Genomic DNA, 17,437 nt, shown 5'->3' on the forward strand with positions numbered 1-17,437 from the left:
CTGGGACTTGAATTGGACTTGAACCGGTTTACTTGAAAAGACTTGATATTTTACCCCAAATATAAAATTTAACATGCATATTATATAGAGATTGAAAATGTGACGTCATTCACGGGTAGAACCGCAAAGGATTCTGGGAACTCGTGGCAAGAGGTACTAGCACACGCAGGCTTTCAATTGAAATCAGTTATACAGCGATAAAAAGAAACACAAAAATGGCAAGAAGCTGTTGTATTATTAACTGCAATAGCCGGTCGCATGACAGCCACGGGAAGCCGACGGGTAAAGAGATCGGTTGTTATCGGATTACGTCGTTGAAGAGAAATTGTTCGAGCCATGTTTCCGAAGTAACAAAGAGGCGACTGGATTGCAGCCATTCAAAGATCAAAAATAACGTCCCAGAACCCTCCAGCTCACAGGTTAGTCTGCTCAAGCATTTACACGAAGGTCAGTCTGCTGTTGTAGTTAATACGTCATTTTCATAACATAATTGGTGATATAGGTTACAAGCAAGTCTGGCGCTGAACAGAAATTGTCACGCTATGCTCCTTTGTTTATTGTGCATAAATAGTGAATTGTCCTGACATAATATTGCGTTTCGCTTCTGTTATTACCATGGTACATTGACAAAAACATACTTTTATTCACAGGGTAAAACAGTTGTTTTGTATCACTAATTGCCCAGTACGATTACAGCATACAATATTATTGTCACTGCTACATTTCTGTGATGCTACCAGAAATTATTTCCACTGCTAATTAATTACCATTGAGCTCAAAGGTCCTATTAATAAACGGTTAACGAATGTGTATTTATGAAGACGATTTGTGAGACTGGTAAACTTATGATATGTACGATGGTCTTTCGTTCTACACGGTGCATTTCAAGGTCCTGTACCCATCCGTCGGTAAACTGTACCTGGGCTTGTTGCAGTGACCGGAAGTTACTAAACTTCACGAGTGTATGCACTCACTCCAAGAACCGTATAATTATAAATATGCATATAAATATGCTAGGATGAGATAGCTGACTTCATCTAACTAGCAAATGTTTTCCAGGCTACGTTGGTGATGCAGTTTTTTTTTAATGTGTATGATATTTTTGTCATGCGATTTTAAAGCCGGTCCTACAAGCGCATCCAAGAATAACATGCAGCTTATCTCAGAACTGTCGGTGAAAATTATTCTTGGAGCTAGGTTTAATTGAGCTGCATTTTAAAGAGGTGCAATTTCACAATTTGTGTATATTTTCTACGTTCACTATTTTGTCATGTGTTGAGAAAAACACAGATTTAAAAATTACATGGTCTAATATTTACATTTAGCATATAACTGCAACCAGGCCCGGCCCTAACCAATCTGGCGCCCTAGGCAAGATTTTAGGTGGTGCCCCCCTACATCGGCAGTGTAGTGTATGTACTCACAAGAAACCGAATAGCTTTGTCTTTGACCTTTTTTTTTTTACTTAAAGAAAGCAAATTCACAATCAGAATAATTAACAAGATAAAAAAATATATATGAATAAATAAATGAATACAAAAAATAAAAAATGAATATATGAAATACAATAAATTTCATTTCATTTATTTATTTTTTTCACACTTGGTACAACAGATCATACAAACCAACCACACTTTCTATCAATAAAGCACTACAACCATGTGTGAAAAGGAGCAGGAAGAAGAAAATATTCTTATTAAACCCCGCCCCCTATCTACATTCCAACTTATATTACAAGTGGGCACCAAAAATCAGGGAACAAACTAATATTAACATTTCTCTCCGGTCCTAACCCAAACCAAACAACAAATATACCAGTCCACATAGTAACAAGGAGAAAAATAAAATTAAATAAATAAAACAAAAAATTATAATGGATCCATTTTCAATGAACTCCAATTTCATTCGCATTCTTCATATTGAGTTATCGTTTTAAGCATGTAACACTTTTTAAAACAATGTAAACTTATACAATTCTTTAAATTATAATGAAGAGAGTTCCACAGTCGTATACCCCTAACCGTTGTACTCCTTAATCTTTGTGTAGTCCTAGCTAACTGATGCTTAAAATAAAATTTCCTTCTGCTATCTTCTCCCCCTGAACACATTAAAAATACTCTTTGTAACTTAAAGGGCAAAATATAATTTTTAGCCTTAAACATAATTAATAGTGTCCGTAATTTCACTAAATCTCCTAATTTTAATCATTTTGATTTTATAAATAATTTATTTGTATGTTCTCTATATTTAATGTTATGAATCATTCGTATCACTTTCTTCTGTAATAAGTTTAGAGGTTTTATAGTATTCTCATATGTATTCCCCCAAACTTCAACACAGTAACTAAAATATGAGAAAAACAATGAAAAATATAAAATGCGCATTGTTTTATGATCTAATAAATCTCTTAAATTTCCCAAAATATAAATGCTTTTGACCATCTTCTTTCTAATATACTCAATATGAGATTTCCATGTCAAATTTTCATCTACTATTACACCCAAAAAACGAAATTTCTCCTCCTCTTCTTTTCTCTTTTTTCTTCCCTGGGCACCTGACAGTTTTGGCCGTTTTGACACCTTGTGTTGATTTTTTGATGTGGTGACGTCCAAAAGGAACCATGATACGGGAAGGGAGGGGGCGCACCGTGCGGGGAGGGGGGGGCGTAATGTTGTAACAAATAATATTTCTATTAAATAAGTTTTACTTTGCATTTTAATTAACGTGGGATTATTTTTTGTATTTAGAAATAATAGTACCAGCTTTTTTTTTTTTTTTCAATGATGGACGGCGCCCTTAGTATTTGCCTATACGGCCTATGCCACGGGCCGGCCCTGACTGCAACATTCTTTTTTTTCGTTTTTTTTTTTTTAAAGACTCGAAAGGACTTGAAATTCAAAATTTCAGACTTGTGACTTTACTCGGACTTTTACACCAGTGACTTGAGACTCGACTCTGACTTGCCTGACATTGCAGGTGAAGGGAGCATGCATGTGCATGTGACAAATAAAGAACCTTGAACCTTGAAGCCTTCATTCTGAAGAAGGAGTCCCTTGGAAGGTGGTCTCAAAATGTCAACGCTGCTCTTTAAAGATGATGAGGTTTGGTTGGCTTCATCAGGTGGTGGCCTCCAGCTCAGACTGGAGAATCTTGAATGTAAAGCGACAAGAATGAGAATTCTGAGGCCATGGCCATTAGCCGGAAAAGGGTGAGAGTCCACTCTGGGTCAGGTACGAGTTACTGTCCCAAGTGGATGAGTTTAAGTATCTTGTGCCGGTCCATTGTAATGAAGAGAGAGCAAGGATAAAAGTGAAGCTCTTGGTTTACTAGTCGATCTACGTCCTTACCCTTATCTATGGTCACAACATTTGGGTGGTGACCGAAAGAATGAGATCACGGATACAAGTGATGGAAATGCGCTTTCTCCGAAGGGTGGCTAGCCTCTCCCTTAGATATAGGGTGAGGGGTTTGGCCAACCAGTAGGGGCTCAGAGTAGAGCCGTTACTCCTCCTCATCAAAAGGAGCCAGTTGAGATGGTTCGGGGATCTTGGGTGGGTGCCTCTTGGGTGAGGTGTTCTGGGCATGTCCCACCAGGAGGAGGCCCCGGGGCAGACCCAGGACACACTGGAGAGATTATATCTCTCAGCTGGCCTGGGAACGCCTTGGTGTTCCCTCGGACAAGCTGAAGGAAGTGGCCAGGGAGAGGAAGGCCTGGTCTTCTCATCTTGGGCTCTTGCCCCTGTGACCCGGGTGGATAGATAATAGCAAAGATACAGCAACAGCTAACTAATCAGAAACAAATCTCACTCAGTGGTTTGAAAAGATAGAAGAAGTTAGCCTAAAATATCATCATTAACTTATATTATTGTGTACTGTAAATTTGATTGGTATTTTTATCATTAACAACTTATTATTCTCTAGGTTTACTGTTTGGTGGGGTCCTTACCTGAGGAACTTTTGCGCTGCTGTACAGAATAGAGACTCTATTAGGTGTTAAAGTGTATCATGTTGTAATCTGTTAGAGTCAGCACTCAGAAAAAAGCTTGTTGTCCTTTTAGATTCAGTTTTTGAATGAATAATTTTGTTTTTCTCCATTTTATTTAAAGGACCATGAACATGCCACATTTGATGACATTCTGGGTGAGTGCAATACTTGTTTTCTTTTTTAATTTTAGACCTCAAGTGAAAATTACTCTGCGTAAATGTGGACAGGATGAGGGTGGAATAAGTTTCATCTTGCTGGAGTGCACAGATGACTCATTGTTTTTCTACTCCCCTGTGTGTGTGTGTGTGTGTGTGTGTGTGTGTGTGTGTGTGTGTGTGTGTGTGTGTGTGTGTGTGTGTGTGTGTGTGTGTGTGTGTGTGTGTCTCAAGGGACAGCCAATTTGCAATTTGTGTGTGTCACCATTATGGCTGAGTGGGAAAAGTGACACCTCTCTTTCTCTCTCACCCAGAGGAGATCGAGAAGAAGCTGACTGCCTACAGGAAAGGCTGTAAAATCTGGAACATGCTCATTTTCTGCCAGGTGAGTGAAAACGAAGACAGAGTATGAAAATATTTTGACATCATTGTGTCACATGTCCCTTTAAAATAGCATTCTATTAAGTCACAATAGTCCTCTAACCACTAATTACAAACTGACTGATAAGTGATATCCCTGAATGAAATTATTAGTGTGTGTATTCTCTTCATCACATCAATTAATAGTGGTTATATAGTACTGTCCAGACAGGATTTTAATGCACATAATTTAGCCTTTTCAGATTTTTTTTTTGGGATCAGAATTCCAACAAAATTTTCAAATACAGGTAATACTCGGAAGCTGAGGGATAGCACCACAGTCTGCCACTTGTCAATTTTTTTCTTTGTTTTTTTTAAGGACATTGAACACTATGGTGAGATATTCAATGTTTTTATGTCTTTGTATTGTTGTTGCAACAGTACTATTTTATGTCAGTTGACCTGTGGTATCTTTGACATTTTTCAAAGATTTATCTAAAAAAAAAAAAAAAGATTTGTTTTTGCAAAAAGGCTGCTAACTTTGAATAATCTTCAGAAAACCTGGAGAGCCTGTCTTCTAGAACAATTTAAAAAGCCTGTTTGCTTTGAAGATAAGTATGAAGAAATGAGGAGCTGCTCAAGACATTTTCACAGTTTTGTGTATGCGATGGAATAACCCCATCAGTTTTCAAGTCTACAGCGTACGGTACAACGTTGTCTATCATAACACAGACACCTTTCTGCAGGGAGGTCCGGGACATTTATACCTGCTGAAGAATAAAGTGGCAACCTTTGCCAAGGTGGAGAAAGAAGAAGATATGATCCAGTAAGTCTCGCCTGAGGGAAGGATATATGTTTTTTTGTAAAGTACGGGTGAAGAAACAAACAGTGAGTTTATGAAAAGAAATGGAAAAAAGAGACAGAATTCACTCCAGTGCATTAATATTAATTTTACATTCGTAGCAAAAGAGTAAAGTTATAGGTTATAACTTATAGGTCATAAGTCAAGCGTTTATTGTTCATCATAACATAACATAAAGAATTTTTTTTACATTTTGTACATGGTTTAATTTAAATGGGTTCTGCTCCTCTCATTGTGAATATAATTAATACAGCTGTGGAAATGTCCACAGCAAAACCAAGAGGAAAATTCTTCAAAGGATAATGTGGTTAAATTCGCAACTGCCAAATTCAAATGAACACAAAACAACAGAAGATCTGTGTCAGCTCAGATGAGTACAGTCTGATTCGCAAAGAGGGATGCTCATAGTCAAGACTGCGGTCCTTGCTGTGGTCTGAAAATATTCATTTCAAATGGCATTTGAAATTTGAACTTGAAAGAAAATACTCTGATTTGCATCTGCTGTTACAAACTTAATCATTACTTGGAGTATTGAACCATCAAGAGGCCTGGGACCAGAAAATATTGGAACAGACATCAATAAAAATAAAATATATAAAGTGCATTAGAGTTATTCCAGGCCACATGCAGTTTGCATTAATAGTGGTTTAATGAAACAAATTAACTTTTCATTCCCACTTTTCTTTTTAATTTGCTCACACACACACCAGTATATTTTCATGTGTGAGCTGAGATTCTGCTCCTGATCTCTATTGGACTTTGAAGGGTTTTTTTGTTTTGTTTTGTTTTTTTTGCAGTTACAAGATAACACGGCAGGCAAATACGACTGAAACAGGAACAAACGTTTTGTCCTTAGATTGAGTATTTTAGCTATCTGTTATCTAACTTTTAAATATTTAAGACTGTTATTTAAATATATGATGACTGTTTTTCATGTAAACCCACTTTGAAAACCTTAACCATAGGCAGACACCTCAACTTCTTGCTTCTTCGTTTTAGCAGGGTCCTTCAGCTTTGCAGTAATCTGTTTTAGATAGTATTATGCAAAAGAAAGTTTAAGTAGTCTTAATGTGCACCACGGTTGACTACTGTGGAGGTGACTGTCTTTAAAGGTATGGGGTCTGATAGGGTGTAATACATGCATTCTTGAGTGCACTTGTAGTTTTAAGCTTTTAGCTTAACCTTAAAACCACCCAAGTGGGTGGAATCCCAATTTGGTGACATTGTCATTAACATTGTACTACCAAAATACGGTACCTAAAGCACCATAATATTTGGTCTTTATAAGGGAAGTCTAGTTTGAGTCTGTGTTATGCTGAGAGCTGGTCAGCTTACTGATTACAGGTTTTTATTTGTAACACAGGTCTAGTCAGTGTTGCTCACTATTGACAGACCATAAGCATCAAATCTGCATTATAATAGAAAAAAATCACACAGGCTATTGAAAGCAAAAAAAAGAGTTACTTCTTAATCTGCAAGCTAATCTGTTTAAACACTGGCAATAAATAGTATTTTATCGTAACCTTAACCCTTACCTATGCTGATTGTCCTCACCTCTCACCTCTCCTGTGTGACCAGGTTCTGGCGGCGACTCAGCAGGCTGATGAGCAAGCTGAACCCAGAGCCCAACCTCATCCACATTATGGGCTGCTATGTGCTGGGAAGTGCTAATGGAGAAAAGGTAGCTGTCTTTGCTTGTATCCTCGAGAACAAGTAAGAGCCCCATAGTCCGCTACTCAGTGCAAAAGTGGACCAAAACTGTCTGCATGCATATGCAGCATGCTTAGTTGATACCACAGATATGCACGCACACGCACTCCCAGCCAGATACTGTCTATAGGCACATGCAGAGAAATTATGTTTTTTGTTTTCTTACTTCTTGATTTCACAGCTTCTCACAATGTCTAATGAGGTCACTGCAGGAAAGTTTTTGCACATGAACAGCAAATAGGAATTTTAGATGCAAAGGAATAAATTCCAACTTTACCATCACCCCCCAGCTTGCTCATCCAGATCTCATTCTACTACACAGCATAAATGTGTGTGTGTGTGTGTGTGTGTGTGTGTGTGTGTGTGTGTGTGTGTGTGTGTGTGTGTGTGTGTGTGTGTGTGTGTGTGTGTGAGAGAGAGAGAGAGAGTGCGTGCTTGGTGGGGTAAAGAAAGCATACACAGCACTTTGGAATGACAGGAAAATAAAATCTTTTGACACCTACTTAATTACACTGCACGCACTACACTGATACACTTTTTTCACATCAGTACCTAAACATTGACCTGCCCCAACCCTCCTATCCCCCACAGAGACAGGCAGACACTTACCATATGCAGATACAATCGCATGGAGCATATGCACATGAAACGTGCTCACACACTAAAATATTCAGCAAACCCATCTCCACATGCCGATTACTGTGGCATTTGCTTACTGCAGTATTCTTTTGCCCCATGGTAGTAAAAACTCATAAAGGCAATTGTTTCCTCACTGCACAAATATGAGCTGAAATGAACACTTACCTTAAATGATCTTAAATCTAGTGTTCAAAAACTGTGTGAAACTGTGATGGGAGTGGAACCAAGTAACTGCAGAAATTATAAAACTTATTATGGTGGCATATTATGGTGAAATTTATAAATAATTTCAAGTGCATTAAGACAATACACATATTGATGAATGATGATATTTTGTACATATTGCAAAAACAAAATGGACTTTTTACTTAAGCTTAATCATAACTTAATTAAAAACTAAATGGCAGCTTTATAGCAGTGACTCTGTGACACTGATGTTATTGCATATGACATTTGAAGGAGGTTACAGCTTCTCTATCTCTCCCCTGAGATATTTTGTATAGCATGCAGCTATTTTTCAACTCTTCAGTAAAATCATGAGTGACAAATGAGCCACTTGATTATGGTACTTCAACATTTCTTTTGTAAATCTGTTTCCATTTAACTGTGTCACACAGCCAAGAAGTTGAAAACCATACAGCTTTTTAAAATTTAAATTCCTACTTGTATTATTCTTGTATTATTCTCTAACAATGAGAAACAACACCGAGAAGTATCTTTGTGCAAGGTGGATAATGTTGAGCACTGCAAGAGCTACAAAGTGACCTCCAGCATGCCACTGGTGTGAATGCCTCTGACACTTCATGAGGGTGGTCTAAGGATCCAACATCCTTTAGTGAGTCCTGTGCTCACTGCCTGGCACCTTGGAGCCCGTGTGAAAGTGAGGAGGAGCCGGGAAAACGTTATGCCAGTAATGACATCATTCAGCATGACCAATATGGTAGTGGGTCAGTGACGGCCTGTAGAGGCATATCCACAGAGGGATGCACAGATCTCTGCAGGCAACAGCACCAACTGCTATTAGGTATCGGATCATACCTAATGGCAGGTAGGACCCATTGTCAGACCCTGCTGTAGTACAGTGGGTCCTGGGTTCCTCCTGGTACGTGACTGCCCAGCCTCATGTGGCAATAGTATGCAAGCAATTTCTGGAGGATGAAGGAATTAATTCCACTGACCCCCATGCTCACCTGATATAAATCCAACAGAACACCTATGGAACATTTTGTTTCTGTCCATCCGATGCTGCCAGGTTGCACTTTAGATTGTCCATGAGCTCAGTGATGCTCTTGTCCACATCTGGATGGAGATCCCTCAGGACACAAAATGCGGGTCCTACAAACTACCATTTTGAGTTGCTGCAGTGAAATGTAAGCAATTTCTCACTTTGATTTTTGGGGCGTCTTTGAGTTCAGCTCTCTGTAGGTTGACCATTTTATTTTCTATCGAGCGATGTGGCATCCTTTCAACCCATTTAACACATTTCCCAGTCCATATCGGTGTTTCTATCCAGCATGATGTTTTCCCCTTTGAGATCTGATGTGTTTTCTAAGTTTCAACAGTGTCGACATTTTGAGCCTCAGAGTCTTGAAGCATAAAGTGAAACCATCCTGAGTGGAGTTCTGTGAGCCTGCGAGCCATTAATCTCCATCCACTCTTGATTTATTTTATGGAAATCACAACAACATGTTAGCGCTAATTGGAAAGTAATGCATAATGCTTCAAAATGCAGCTTCTGACATATTTATTGGAATCATTGTTTAATTGTGTGTTGGATGTGTACCTTCTAGAACATCCAGCAGCGTACTATAACACTCCCTCTGACATTTGGCTTCTCATTCACGGTGATTCAGTTCAAAGACAAAGGGGGTGGGCTTGGCGTGCGGTGGCAAGGAAGGGCTTATTCGCTGCATTTAACAATTTTCCCCCTGCTGCTGCCTGTGTGTGCTCTTACAGGCTCAGCTGGAGAGCCACTATTAATAGACTGACTGACGGAGCTGAGCTGAGAAGATGCTCCACCCCACTCATCAGTCCTTATAGCTCTACTATTCTGTTATCAGCCATCTTATTTAAGGGTTTCCAAAGCCAATCCGTAGAGATCGTATTAATTCTCCTCCTTTAGGAAGATTTTAAAGAGTTAGATTTTACCTGAAATTCTGTTTTCATGTTACTTAACAGCTTACAAACCATACACAATGTCAGACAAATTATGTCATCACTTTACAACACCATACTTTAACTTAGAATTATAGAAAGAAAGCCAATCAGCTATGGCGAGTACATACATTGCAAGTGATAGGACAGCAAACAATAGTGTGCTAAAGAAGACATTATTTTTACTAATGGGCGATCACAGTATGGATTGATCTGCATGTTTGACAGAGTTTGGCCTCCATGACACAATTATCCCATTAATCCAGGCCTGGGAGTAGTACTAAGTATATAGGATAGGTTTGTGTCTCCTCCCAGTCTCACATTGGGGATTTGAGACTGGGAAATGAGTTAACCACTAAACCAGGGTGCCACTACATAAGCAATAGTACATGAAATTGCTTTTTTTTCACAACATAAGCCTGACCCACATAGTATTAAAGGGATTTTTTTTTTCAGTTCAAACTGACCTTACCAAGCATCAATATGAAATGGGTTTATGGTGATGACTGGTTGCCAAAACAAGCCTGACCCAGTGAGGTATAGACTCAACTGAAACACAACAAACATTAGCTACATTTAAAAAAAAATAAAAAAGAAGTCTGTTTTATATGTTTTCCAAAATAGGGTTAGAGTTAGGATTAATCCAACTCAATAAAAACAGGAGTTTTAGAACCATGAAATACTACGTAACTGCTGTTTTGTCACAAACCGTATGTTTTTAAAATTTTTAATTTGTCCAACTATGTTGGTCCATGAGTCCTTTGGTACCGGACCGCGAAAGTTGAGGCTCAGGTGTGAAATGTATGGTTTTCAGGGTTTTTATCGGTTTTCAGCGTTATTTTGTCATCGTTTTTATCGTTAACTCAGTTTTCCTGGGTCTTTTCATGTGTGTTATGAATAAATCTTCTTTTTTCCGGTACCGGTACTAGTTTTATTTTGTTGTATTTATCCGCGACACCTTAAAGGCCGGTCCGTGAAAATATTGTCGGGCATAAACCGGTCTGTGGCGCAAAAAAGGTTGGAGTAAGGTATGGAAGAGAAGAGGGGGTCTGGCTGTGTTTTAATTGATCGATGGTGTAATTCTGGGTGCTTAACTGTAAAAGGGAAGCAGGTAGGAAGTAAGTCCTCTGAAGTAAGGCCAATGAGCTTCTAGCTGTTAGCATGAGGGCATATTATCTACCGTGGGAGTTTACACATGTTACCGTTATAACGGTGTGTGTCCTCTCCTGTTATCCAGACTGTTACCAGCGGATTTCAAACACAGTATCTTCAGGCCCTTTTTCTGATCTCTGGGGATTTTAATCATCTCTCCCTGTCCTCCACTCTGCCCACCTTCACCCAATATGTAACCTGCCAAACCAGAGACAATAAAACACTAGACTTATTGTATGCCAACATCAGCTCATCACCTCTCCCTCCTCTGGGGCAATCACAACCTGATTCATCTCCAGCCTGTGTATAAACGCCTTGTACACAGAGAATCAGCTGTGTTGCGCACAGTGAAGAGTCTGAGGAGACTGAAGCTCTGAGGTACTGCTTCAGTTCTACTGTGTGGGAAGAGCTCTGTGCTCATCACAGAGAGGATATTGACAGCATAACAGACTAAATCACACAGGGGCATAACACTGTGCCCCTCTTGAAGTTACAGTGTTTTTCCAATAACAAGCCCTGAATTAACCCTGAAATCAACGCTTTCCTTAAGCAGAAGAAGAGAGACTTTAGGTCAGGAAATAAGGAGGAGCTGGGACTTGTGCTGAAGGAGCTGAGAAGGTGGACAACCAACTGCAGTAGAGCAACATCAGTGTAGTTTGGAAGAGGCTGAAAACAATTTCAAATCACAAACCAAACTCCCAGGCTCTAGGAGATTTAGGGTGGGTGAATGATCTGAAGAACTGGTTCAGCTCATTCACCCACCCACAGACACTTACCCCTCAGACCCAATCATCTCTGCTGCAAACCTCCCATCTTCAACGAGTGCCTGCTTTTCTTCCCATGACTATACACCTCTTAGCCATCACCCAGCCCCTCTGCTTCAGAATACTCCATCCCATAGCCCACCTCCCCCACCACCATCCTATCCCTTTCAACACAGGTGGGGAACGAGCAGCAAAATATCAGGGTGCTGTGCAGACCAACTGTATGGTACATGTTCAACATGAGCCTGAATCTGGGTAAAGTACCACAGCTGTGGACAACCTTCTGTGTGGTACCAGTGATGAGGACCACACAGCCAAAGGACCTCAGCAGCTATAGGCCGGTAGCACTCAGCTCGCATCTGATGAAGACCCTCGAGAGGCTGGTCCTCAAACATCTTAGTCCCCTGGTGAGGTCCATTGTAGTTCGCCTACCAGCCTACCATTGGAGTGGATGATGCCATATCATCTACCTCCTGCACCAAGGTCTGACCCACCTGGAGACGCGTGGAAGCACTGTGAAGATAATGTTCTTTAATTTCTCCAGTGCTTTTAACATCATTCAGCCTGGACATCTGAGGGACAAGCTAGAGCTGTCAGGAGTGGACCTCCATCTGTCACAGTGGATGCTGGACTACCTCACTGGCTGACCACAGTATATGAGGTCAAAGGGCTGGCCCTGCAGGGAACTGTGCTGGCATTGTTACTGTTCACCCTCTGCACTGCAGACTTCTCCATCAACTATCCAGGCTGCCATCTACACTACAAAAGTCCTCTGATAGTTCTGCCATAGTTGGCCTCATTACAGGTGAGGATGACTCAGAGTGCAGACAGTGGATTCAGGACTTTGTGGACTGGTGCCAGCGGAACCATTTCCTGATCAATGCAGGGAAAACCAAGGAGCTGGCAATGGATTTACGCAGGTGCAGAGCCACCACACCAACACCAGTGAACAGTGCCGTTTCGTACTGTACAGCCTCTTATTTCTTTTGTATGAATCTGTCACTTCGCTGCTGCAACATTTGAATTTACCAAAATGAGGGATGATAAAGGATATTTCTATTAAATTTTTTATTCTATTCTTTCTACTTGCACAAAGTATGTGATTCAACCAGTATGTGGGCTACTTGTGCTTGTGCTTGTGCTGTTGTTGGTTCTTCAGCCTTGCTGGGGAAAAGAGCAAAGGTTTTTGCTCCTGCTGGCTGATGGCTCCACCATCAGCCAGCAGGCCACAGCCAGGCTCCTCCATCAGCCAGCAGGCCACAGCCAGGCTCCACCATCAGCCAGCAGGCCACAGCCAGGATCCACCATCAGCCAGCAGGCCACAGCCAGGATCCACCATCAGCCAGCAGGCCACAGCCAGGCTCCACTATCAGCCAGCAGGCCACAGCCAGGATCCACCATCAGCCAGCAGGCCACAGCCAGGCTCCACCATCAGCCAGCAGGCCACAGCCAGGCTCCACCATCAGCCAGCAGGCCACAGCCAGGATCCACCATCAGCCAGCAGGCCACAGCCAGGCTCCACCATCAGCCAGCAGGCCTAGCCAGGCGCCATCATCAGAAATTCCGCTTCCAGGTCCCTCGTGGTGGCCGCCTCGTGCTCTCGCTTCAGTATGCCACCCAAGAAAGGCCCAACACCAGAGGAGGTTGAGGACATTAAAACCTCCCTCGGAGCGCTGTGCGGAGACGTGGCCGCAGTCAGGGCACAGCAGGAGCTGCTTCTGGGGCTTCTGGAGGAGGTAAAACAGCTACGCCTCCAAAATGCCGAGAAGGACAGACGGATCATGGATCTCGAGCGGCGGGTGGATGAGCTGGAGCAGTACACCCGTACGAACGACGTGGTCATCAGCGGTATTAAAATCAAGCCGCGCTCATACGCGCGCGCGGTGGCCGGGAACGTCGGGGAGCCCAGCGACGAGGAGACCCGCTCGGTGGAGCAACAGGTGGCGTCCTTCCTCCAAAGCAAGGGGATAGAGATGGACCTGGAGCACATAGAAGCATGTCACTCACTGCCCAGGAGGAGTGACAGACCGCCGGCCATCATTATGAGATTTGTCAATCGGAAGAACAAGGTCGCACTGCTGAAACAAGGACGCAAACTGAAAGGCACGGACGTTTTCATTAATGAGCATCTGACACGAAAAAACGCAGATATCGCGAGGAAGGCAAGGCAACTGAAGAAGAACGGTAAAATACAACATACATGGGTAACAAACTGTAAGATTTTCATTAAGCTAAACGGGACACCAGAAGAGGCAAAAGTACTGATAGTGAGGAACATGGAGGATCTGGACAAGTATAACTGACACCAATGTATCAATTACACCAGGAAATGACATGGACACGTTGAAATTAGTTCTTCAACAGAAAGTAATTGATCTAGATTGTGAATATAAGGAGCATAATATAATAGATCCAGAAATAGATTCTGAAAGTAACTTTCTCTCTACTTTTGTTAAAAATTGTAATTATTTCACTCAGGAACAATATGAAAAAGAAATTAACCTAGACGGGAAGCTCTCATTAATTCACTTTAACAGCAGAAGTATGTACTCTAATTTTGATTTCATTAAGGACTATTTACAACAATTTTCTCGCCCCTTTAGTGTTATAGCCATCACTGAAACTTGGTTCAATGTCGATAAAGGAATAGATTTTTGTTTGAATGGATATGATTTAAAATACATGAATAGATTAAATAAGGCGGGCGGCGGGGTTGCTATATATGTTCATAACTCTATAAACTATAATGTTGTAACAACTATGTCTATGGCTATTGATGGAATTTTGGAATGTTTGACTATTGAGATTATGAATGACAAAAAGAGAAATGTTATAATAAGTTGCATATATCGGCCACCCAGTTCAAGTATTGACACTTTTAATGAATGGATAGAAAAAACGTTTGCTTCGGTGAACCAAAAATTACTATTTATCTGTGGTGATTTTAATATTGATTTGCTAAATCCAACAAGGTTAAAAGCCATTGATGACTTTACTGACACGATGTACAGCTTATCACTATATCCAACAATAACAAAGCCAAGCAGAATAACTTCACATAGCGCCACTATTATTGACAACATTTTTACTAATGTCATGGATTTCCAAATTAATAGTGGCCTGCTTGTCTGTGATATAACTGACCACTTACCAGTTTTTACTTTGTGTGACTGTGATTTAAAAAAAATAGATACCAAGATCATGATAGCAAAGCGAACAATAAATGAAGAAGCAATTCATGCCTTCAATTTCGATTTAGCACAACAAGATTGGAATTCGGTGTATGAAGAGTCAGATGTGGACAAGGCTTATGATAATTTCCTAGATATTTTTACTATGTGGTACAATAAACATTGTCCTGTAAACGAACACATGACAAAGAAAAAAAAGATAAAAAGTCCTTGGCTCACAAAAGGAATTATTAATGCTTGCAAAAAGAAAAACAATCTGTATAAACAGTTCATCAAAGTAAAAACAAAAGAAGTGGAACAAAGATATAAAGCATATAGAAATAAATTGACTGATATTATAAGAACGAGCAAACAACTTTATTATAGAAGAAGATTATATGAAAATAAAAACAATATAAAAGGAACTTGGGATGTGTTAAACAACTTAATTAAACAAGGATCTTCTGGAACATCATATCCTGAATATTTTACTGATGCAAATGGTGAAAATCACAACATGAGTAATATTGTCGATGGGTTCAATAAATTCTTCATAAATGTTGGCCCTGAACTAGCAGCAGACATCCCGTGTCATAAAAATGAAAATATCAGTAATATAAAATCAAATCCCTTTTCACTGTTCCTCTCAGCTACAAATGAGCAAGAAGTAATAAATATCACATTAAAATATAAAAGTAAGTCTTCAATGGATTATCATGACATAAATATGTCTGTAGTTAAACAGGTTATTCTGAATATTGCTAGTCCCTTAACATATATCTGTAATTTATCATTTCAGTCCGGTTGTTTTCCAAAAAAAATGAAAATTGCGAAAGTAATACCACTATATAAAAGTAATGACAAACACAGTTTTACCAATTATAGGCCTATTTCTCTACTGCCTCAATTCTCAAAAATTCTAGAAAAACTTTTTAATTCAAGATTAGAAAAATTCCCTGAAAAACATCAAATAATAAATGTTGGTCAGTATGGTTTCAAAACGCAAAGAACCACTTCAATGGCGATAATTGAGGCAGTAGAAGAAATTACTGATACACTGGATAAAAATAAATATGCAGTTGGTATTTTTGTTGATCTCAAAAAGGCCTTCGACACAATCAATCACTCAATATTATTGGATAAATTGGAAAGATATGGTATTCGAGGGAAAGCTGGTAACTGGTTAAAAAGTTACCTAACGGGTCGGGAACAATATGTTAGCATAGGGCATTACCATTCAGAGAAACTGGTATTATATGTGGTGTTCCCCAAGGGTCAGTGTTGGGACCAAAACTTTTCAATGTATACATAAATTATATTTTTGATGTTTCTCAAGTACTTAAACTCATACTGTTCGCAGATGACACCAACATATTTTTCAGTAGCGATGATTATACTGATCTTGTAATGACCGTAAACAGGGAGCTAAAATTAATAAAAAAATGGATGGACATAAATAAATTATCATTAAATATAAATAAAACTAAAGCAATGTTTTTTGGTAATTTAAAATATAATGTAGAATTACCAATTATCATTGAAGGTGTACCAATTGATAATGTGAGTGAAAACAAATTTTTGGGAGTCGTAATTGATAATAAAATTTCATGGAAACCCCACGTCAGACACATAAAAACCAAAATTTCCAGAAGCCTCGCAGTTTTGAACAAAGTGAAACAATTCCTTGATAAAGATGCACTTTGTACTCTGTACTGTACCCTGGTTCTTCCATAGCTTACATATTGTGTGGAAGTGTGGGGAAACACATATAAAAATACAACTAATCCATTAGTCACAGTACAGAAACGAGCACTGCGTATTATTCACAAGGCTGGTTATCTAGATCATACTCATAAATTCTTTCTTCAGGCAAAGTTACTTAAATTCCAGGATCTGGTTAATTACAATACATCCATAATTTTGTATAAAGCTTTTACTAAACTTTTACCGGCAAATTTACAAACTAGATTTGAAATTCGAGAAAAGGTTTATAATGTGAGAGGCTTTGGAGAATTCAAATTACCCAGAACTCGAACAACCCGTAAAGGTTTTTGTGTGTCTGTATGTGGTGTGAAAATCTGGAACAGTCTGAGTTTACAATTGAAACAATGCAAAAATATTCATAGATTTAAATTTCTCTACAAACAGTTGGTCTGGTCACAGTATACTCAATGATGCTTTTAGTGTGCTCTGTAATGTCTGTTCTCTTACCATTGCTGGTATGGATTCCAAAAAAAAAAAAAAAAAAAAAAAGTGTGCGTATGTATGTACATATATGTACATGTGTGTGTAGATATATATGTATGTATATGTACAGTGGGGCAAAAAAGTATTTAGTCAGCCACCGATTGTGCAAGTTCCCCCACTTAAAATGATGACAGAGGCCAGTAATTTGCACCAGAGGTACACTTCAACTGTGAGAGACAGAATGTGAAAAAAAAATCCATGAATCCACATGGTAGGATTTGTAAAGAATTTATTCGTAA

At 39.5% G+C, this 17,437-nt stretch overlaps 1 protein-coding gene across 2 annotated transcripts in view; it reads left to right on the plus strand.

Moving 5' to 3' along the window:
- Positions 1 to 17,437, plus strand: part of LOC146562133 (NMDA receptor synaptonuclear signaling and neuronal migration factor-like) — a 74,304-nt gene that overhangs the window by 42,520 nt on the left and 14,347 nt on the right. For both annotated transcript variants that reach the window (XM_085293607.1, XM_085293608.1), the window contains 4 exons: positions 4,107 to 4,140; positions 4,455 to 4,525; positions 5,247 to 5,326; positions 6,941 to 7,043. In XM_085293607.1, the coding sequence (XP_085149733.1) occupies positions 4,107 to 4,140; positions 4,455 to 4,525; positions 5,247 to 5,326; positions 6,941 to 7,043 (288 nt within the window). The remainder of the gene's footprint in view (positions 1 to 4,106; positions 4,141 to 4,454; positions 4,526 to 5,246; positions 5,327 to 6,940; positions 7,044 to 17,437) is intronic.

Source organism: Mchenga conophoros, linkage group LG12, assembly GCF_057382185.1.
Source record: "Mchenga conophoros isolate Kocher_MC1m ecotype Shallow Benthic linkage group LG12, M_conophoros_male_GT1.1, whole genome shotgun sequence".
Taxonomy (NCBI): domain Eukaryota; kingdom Metazoa; phylum Chordata; class Actinopteri; order Cichliformes; family Cichlidae; genus Mchenga; species Mchenga conophoros.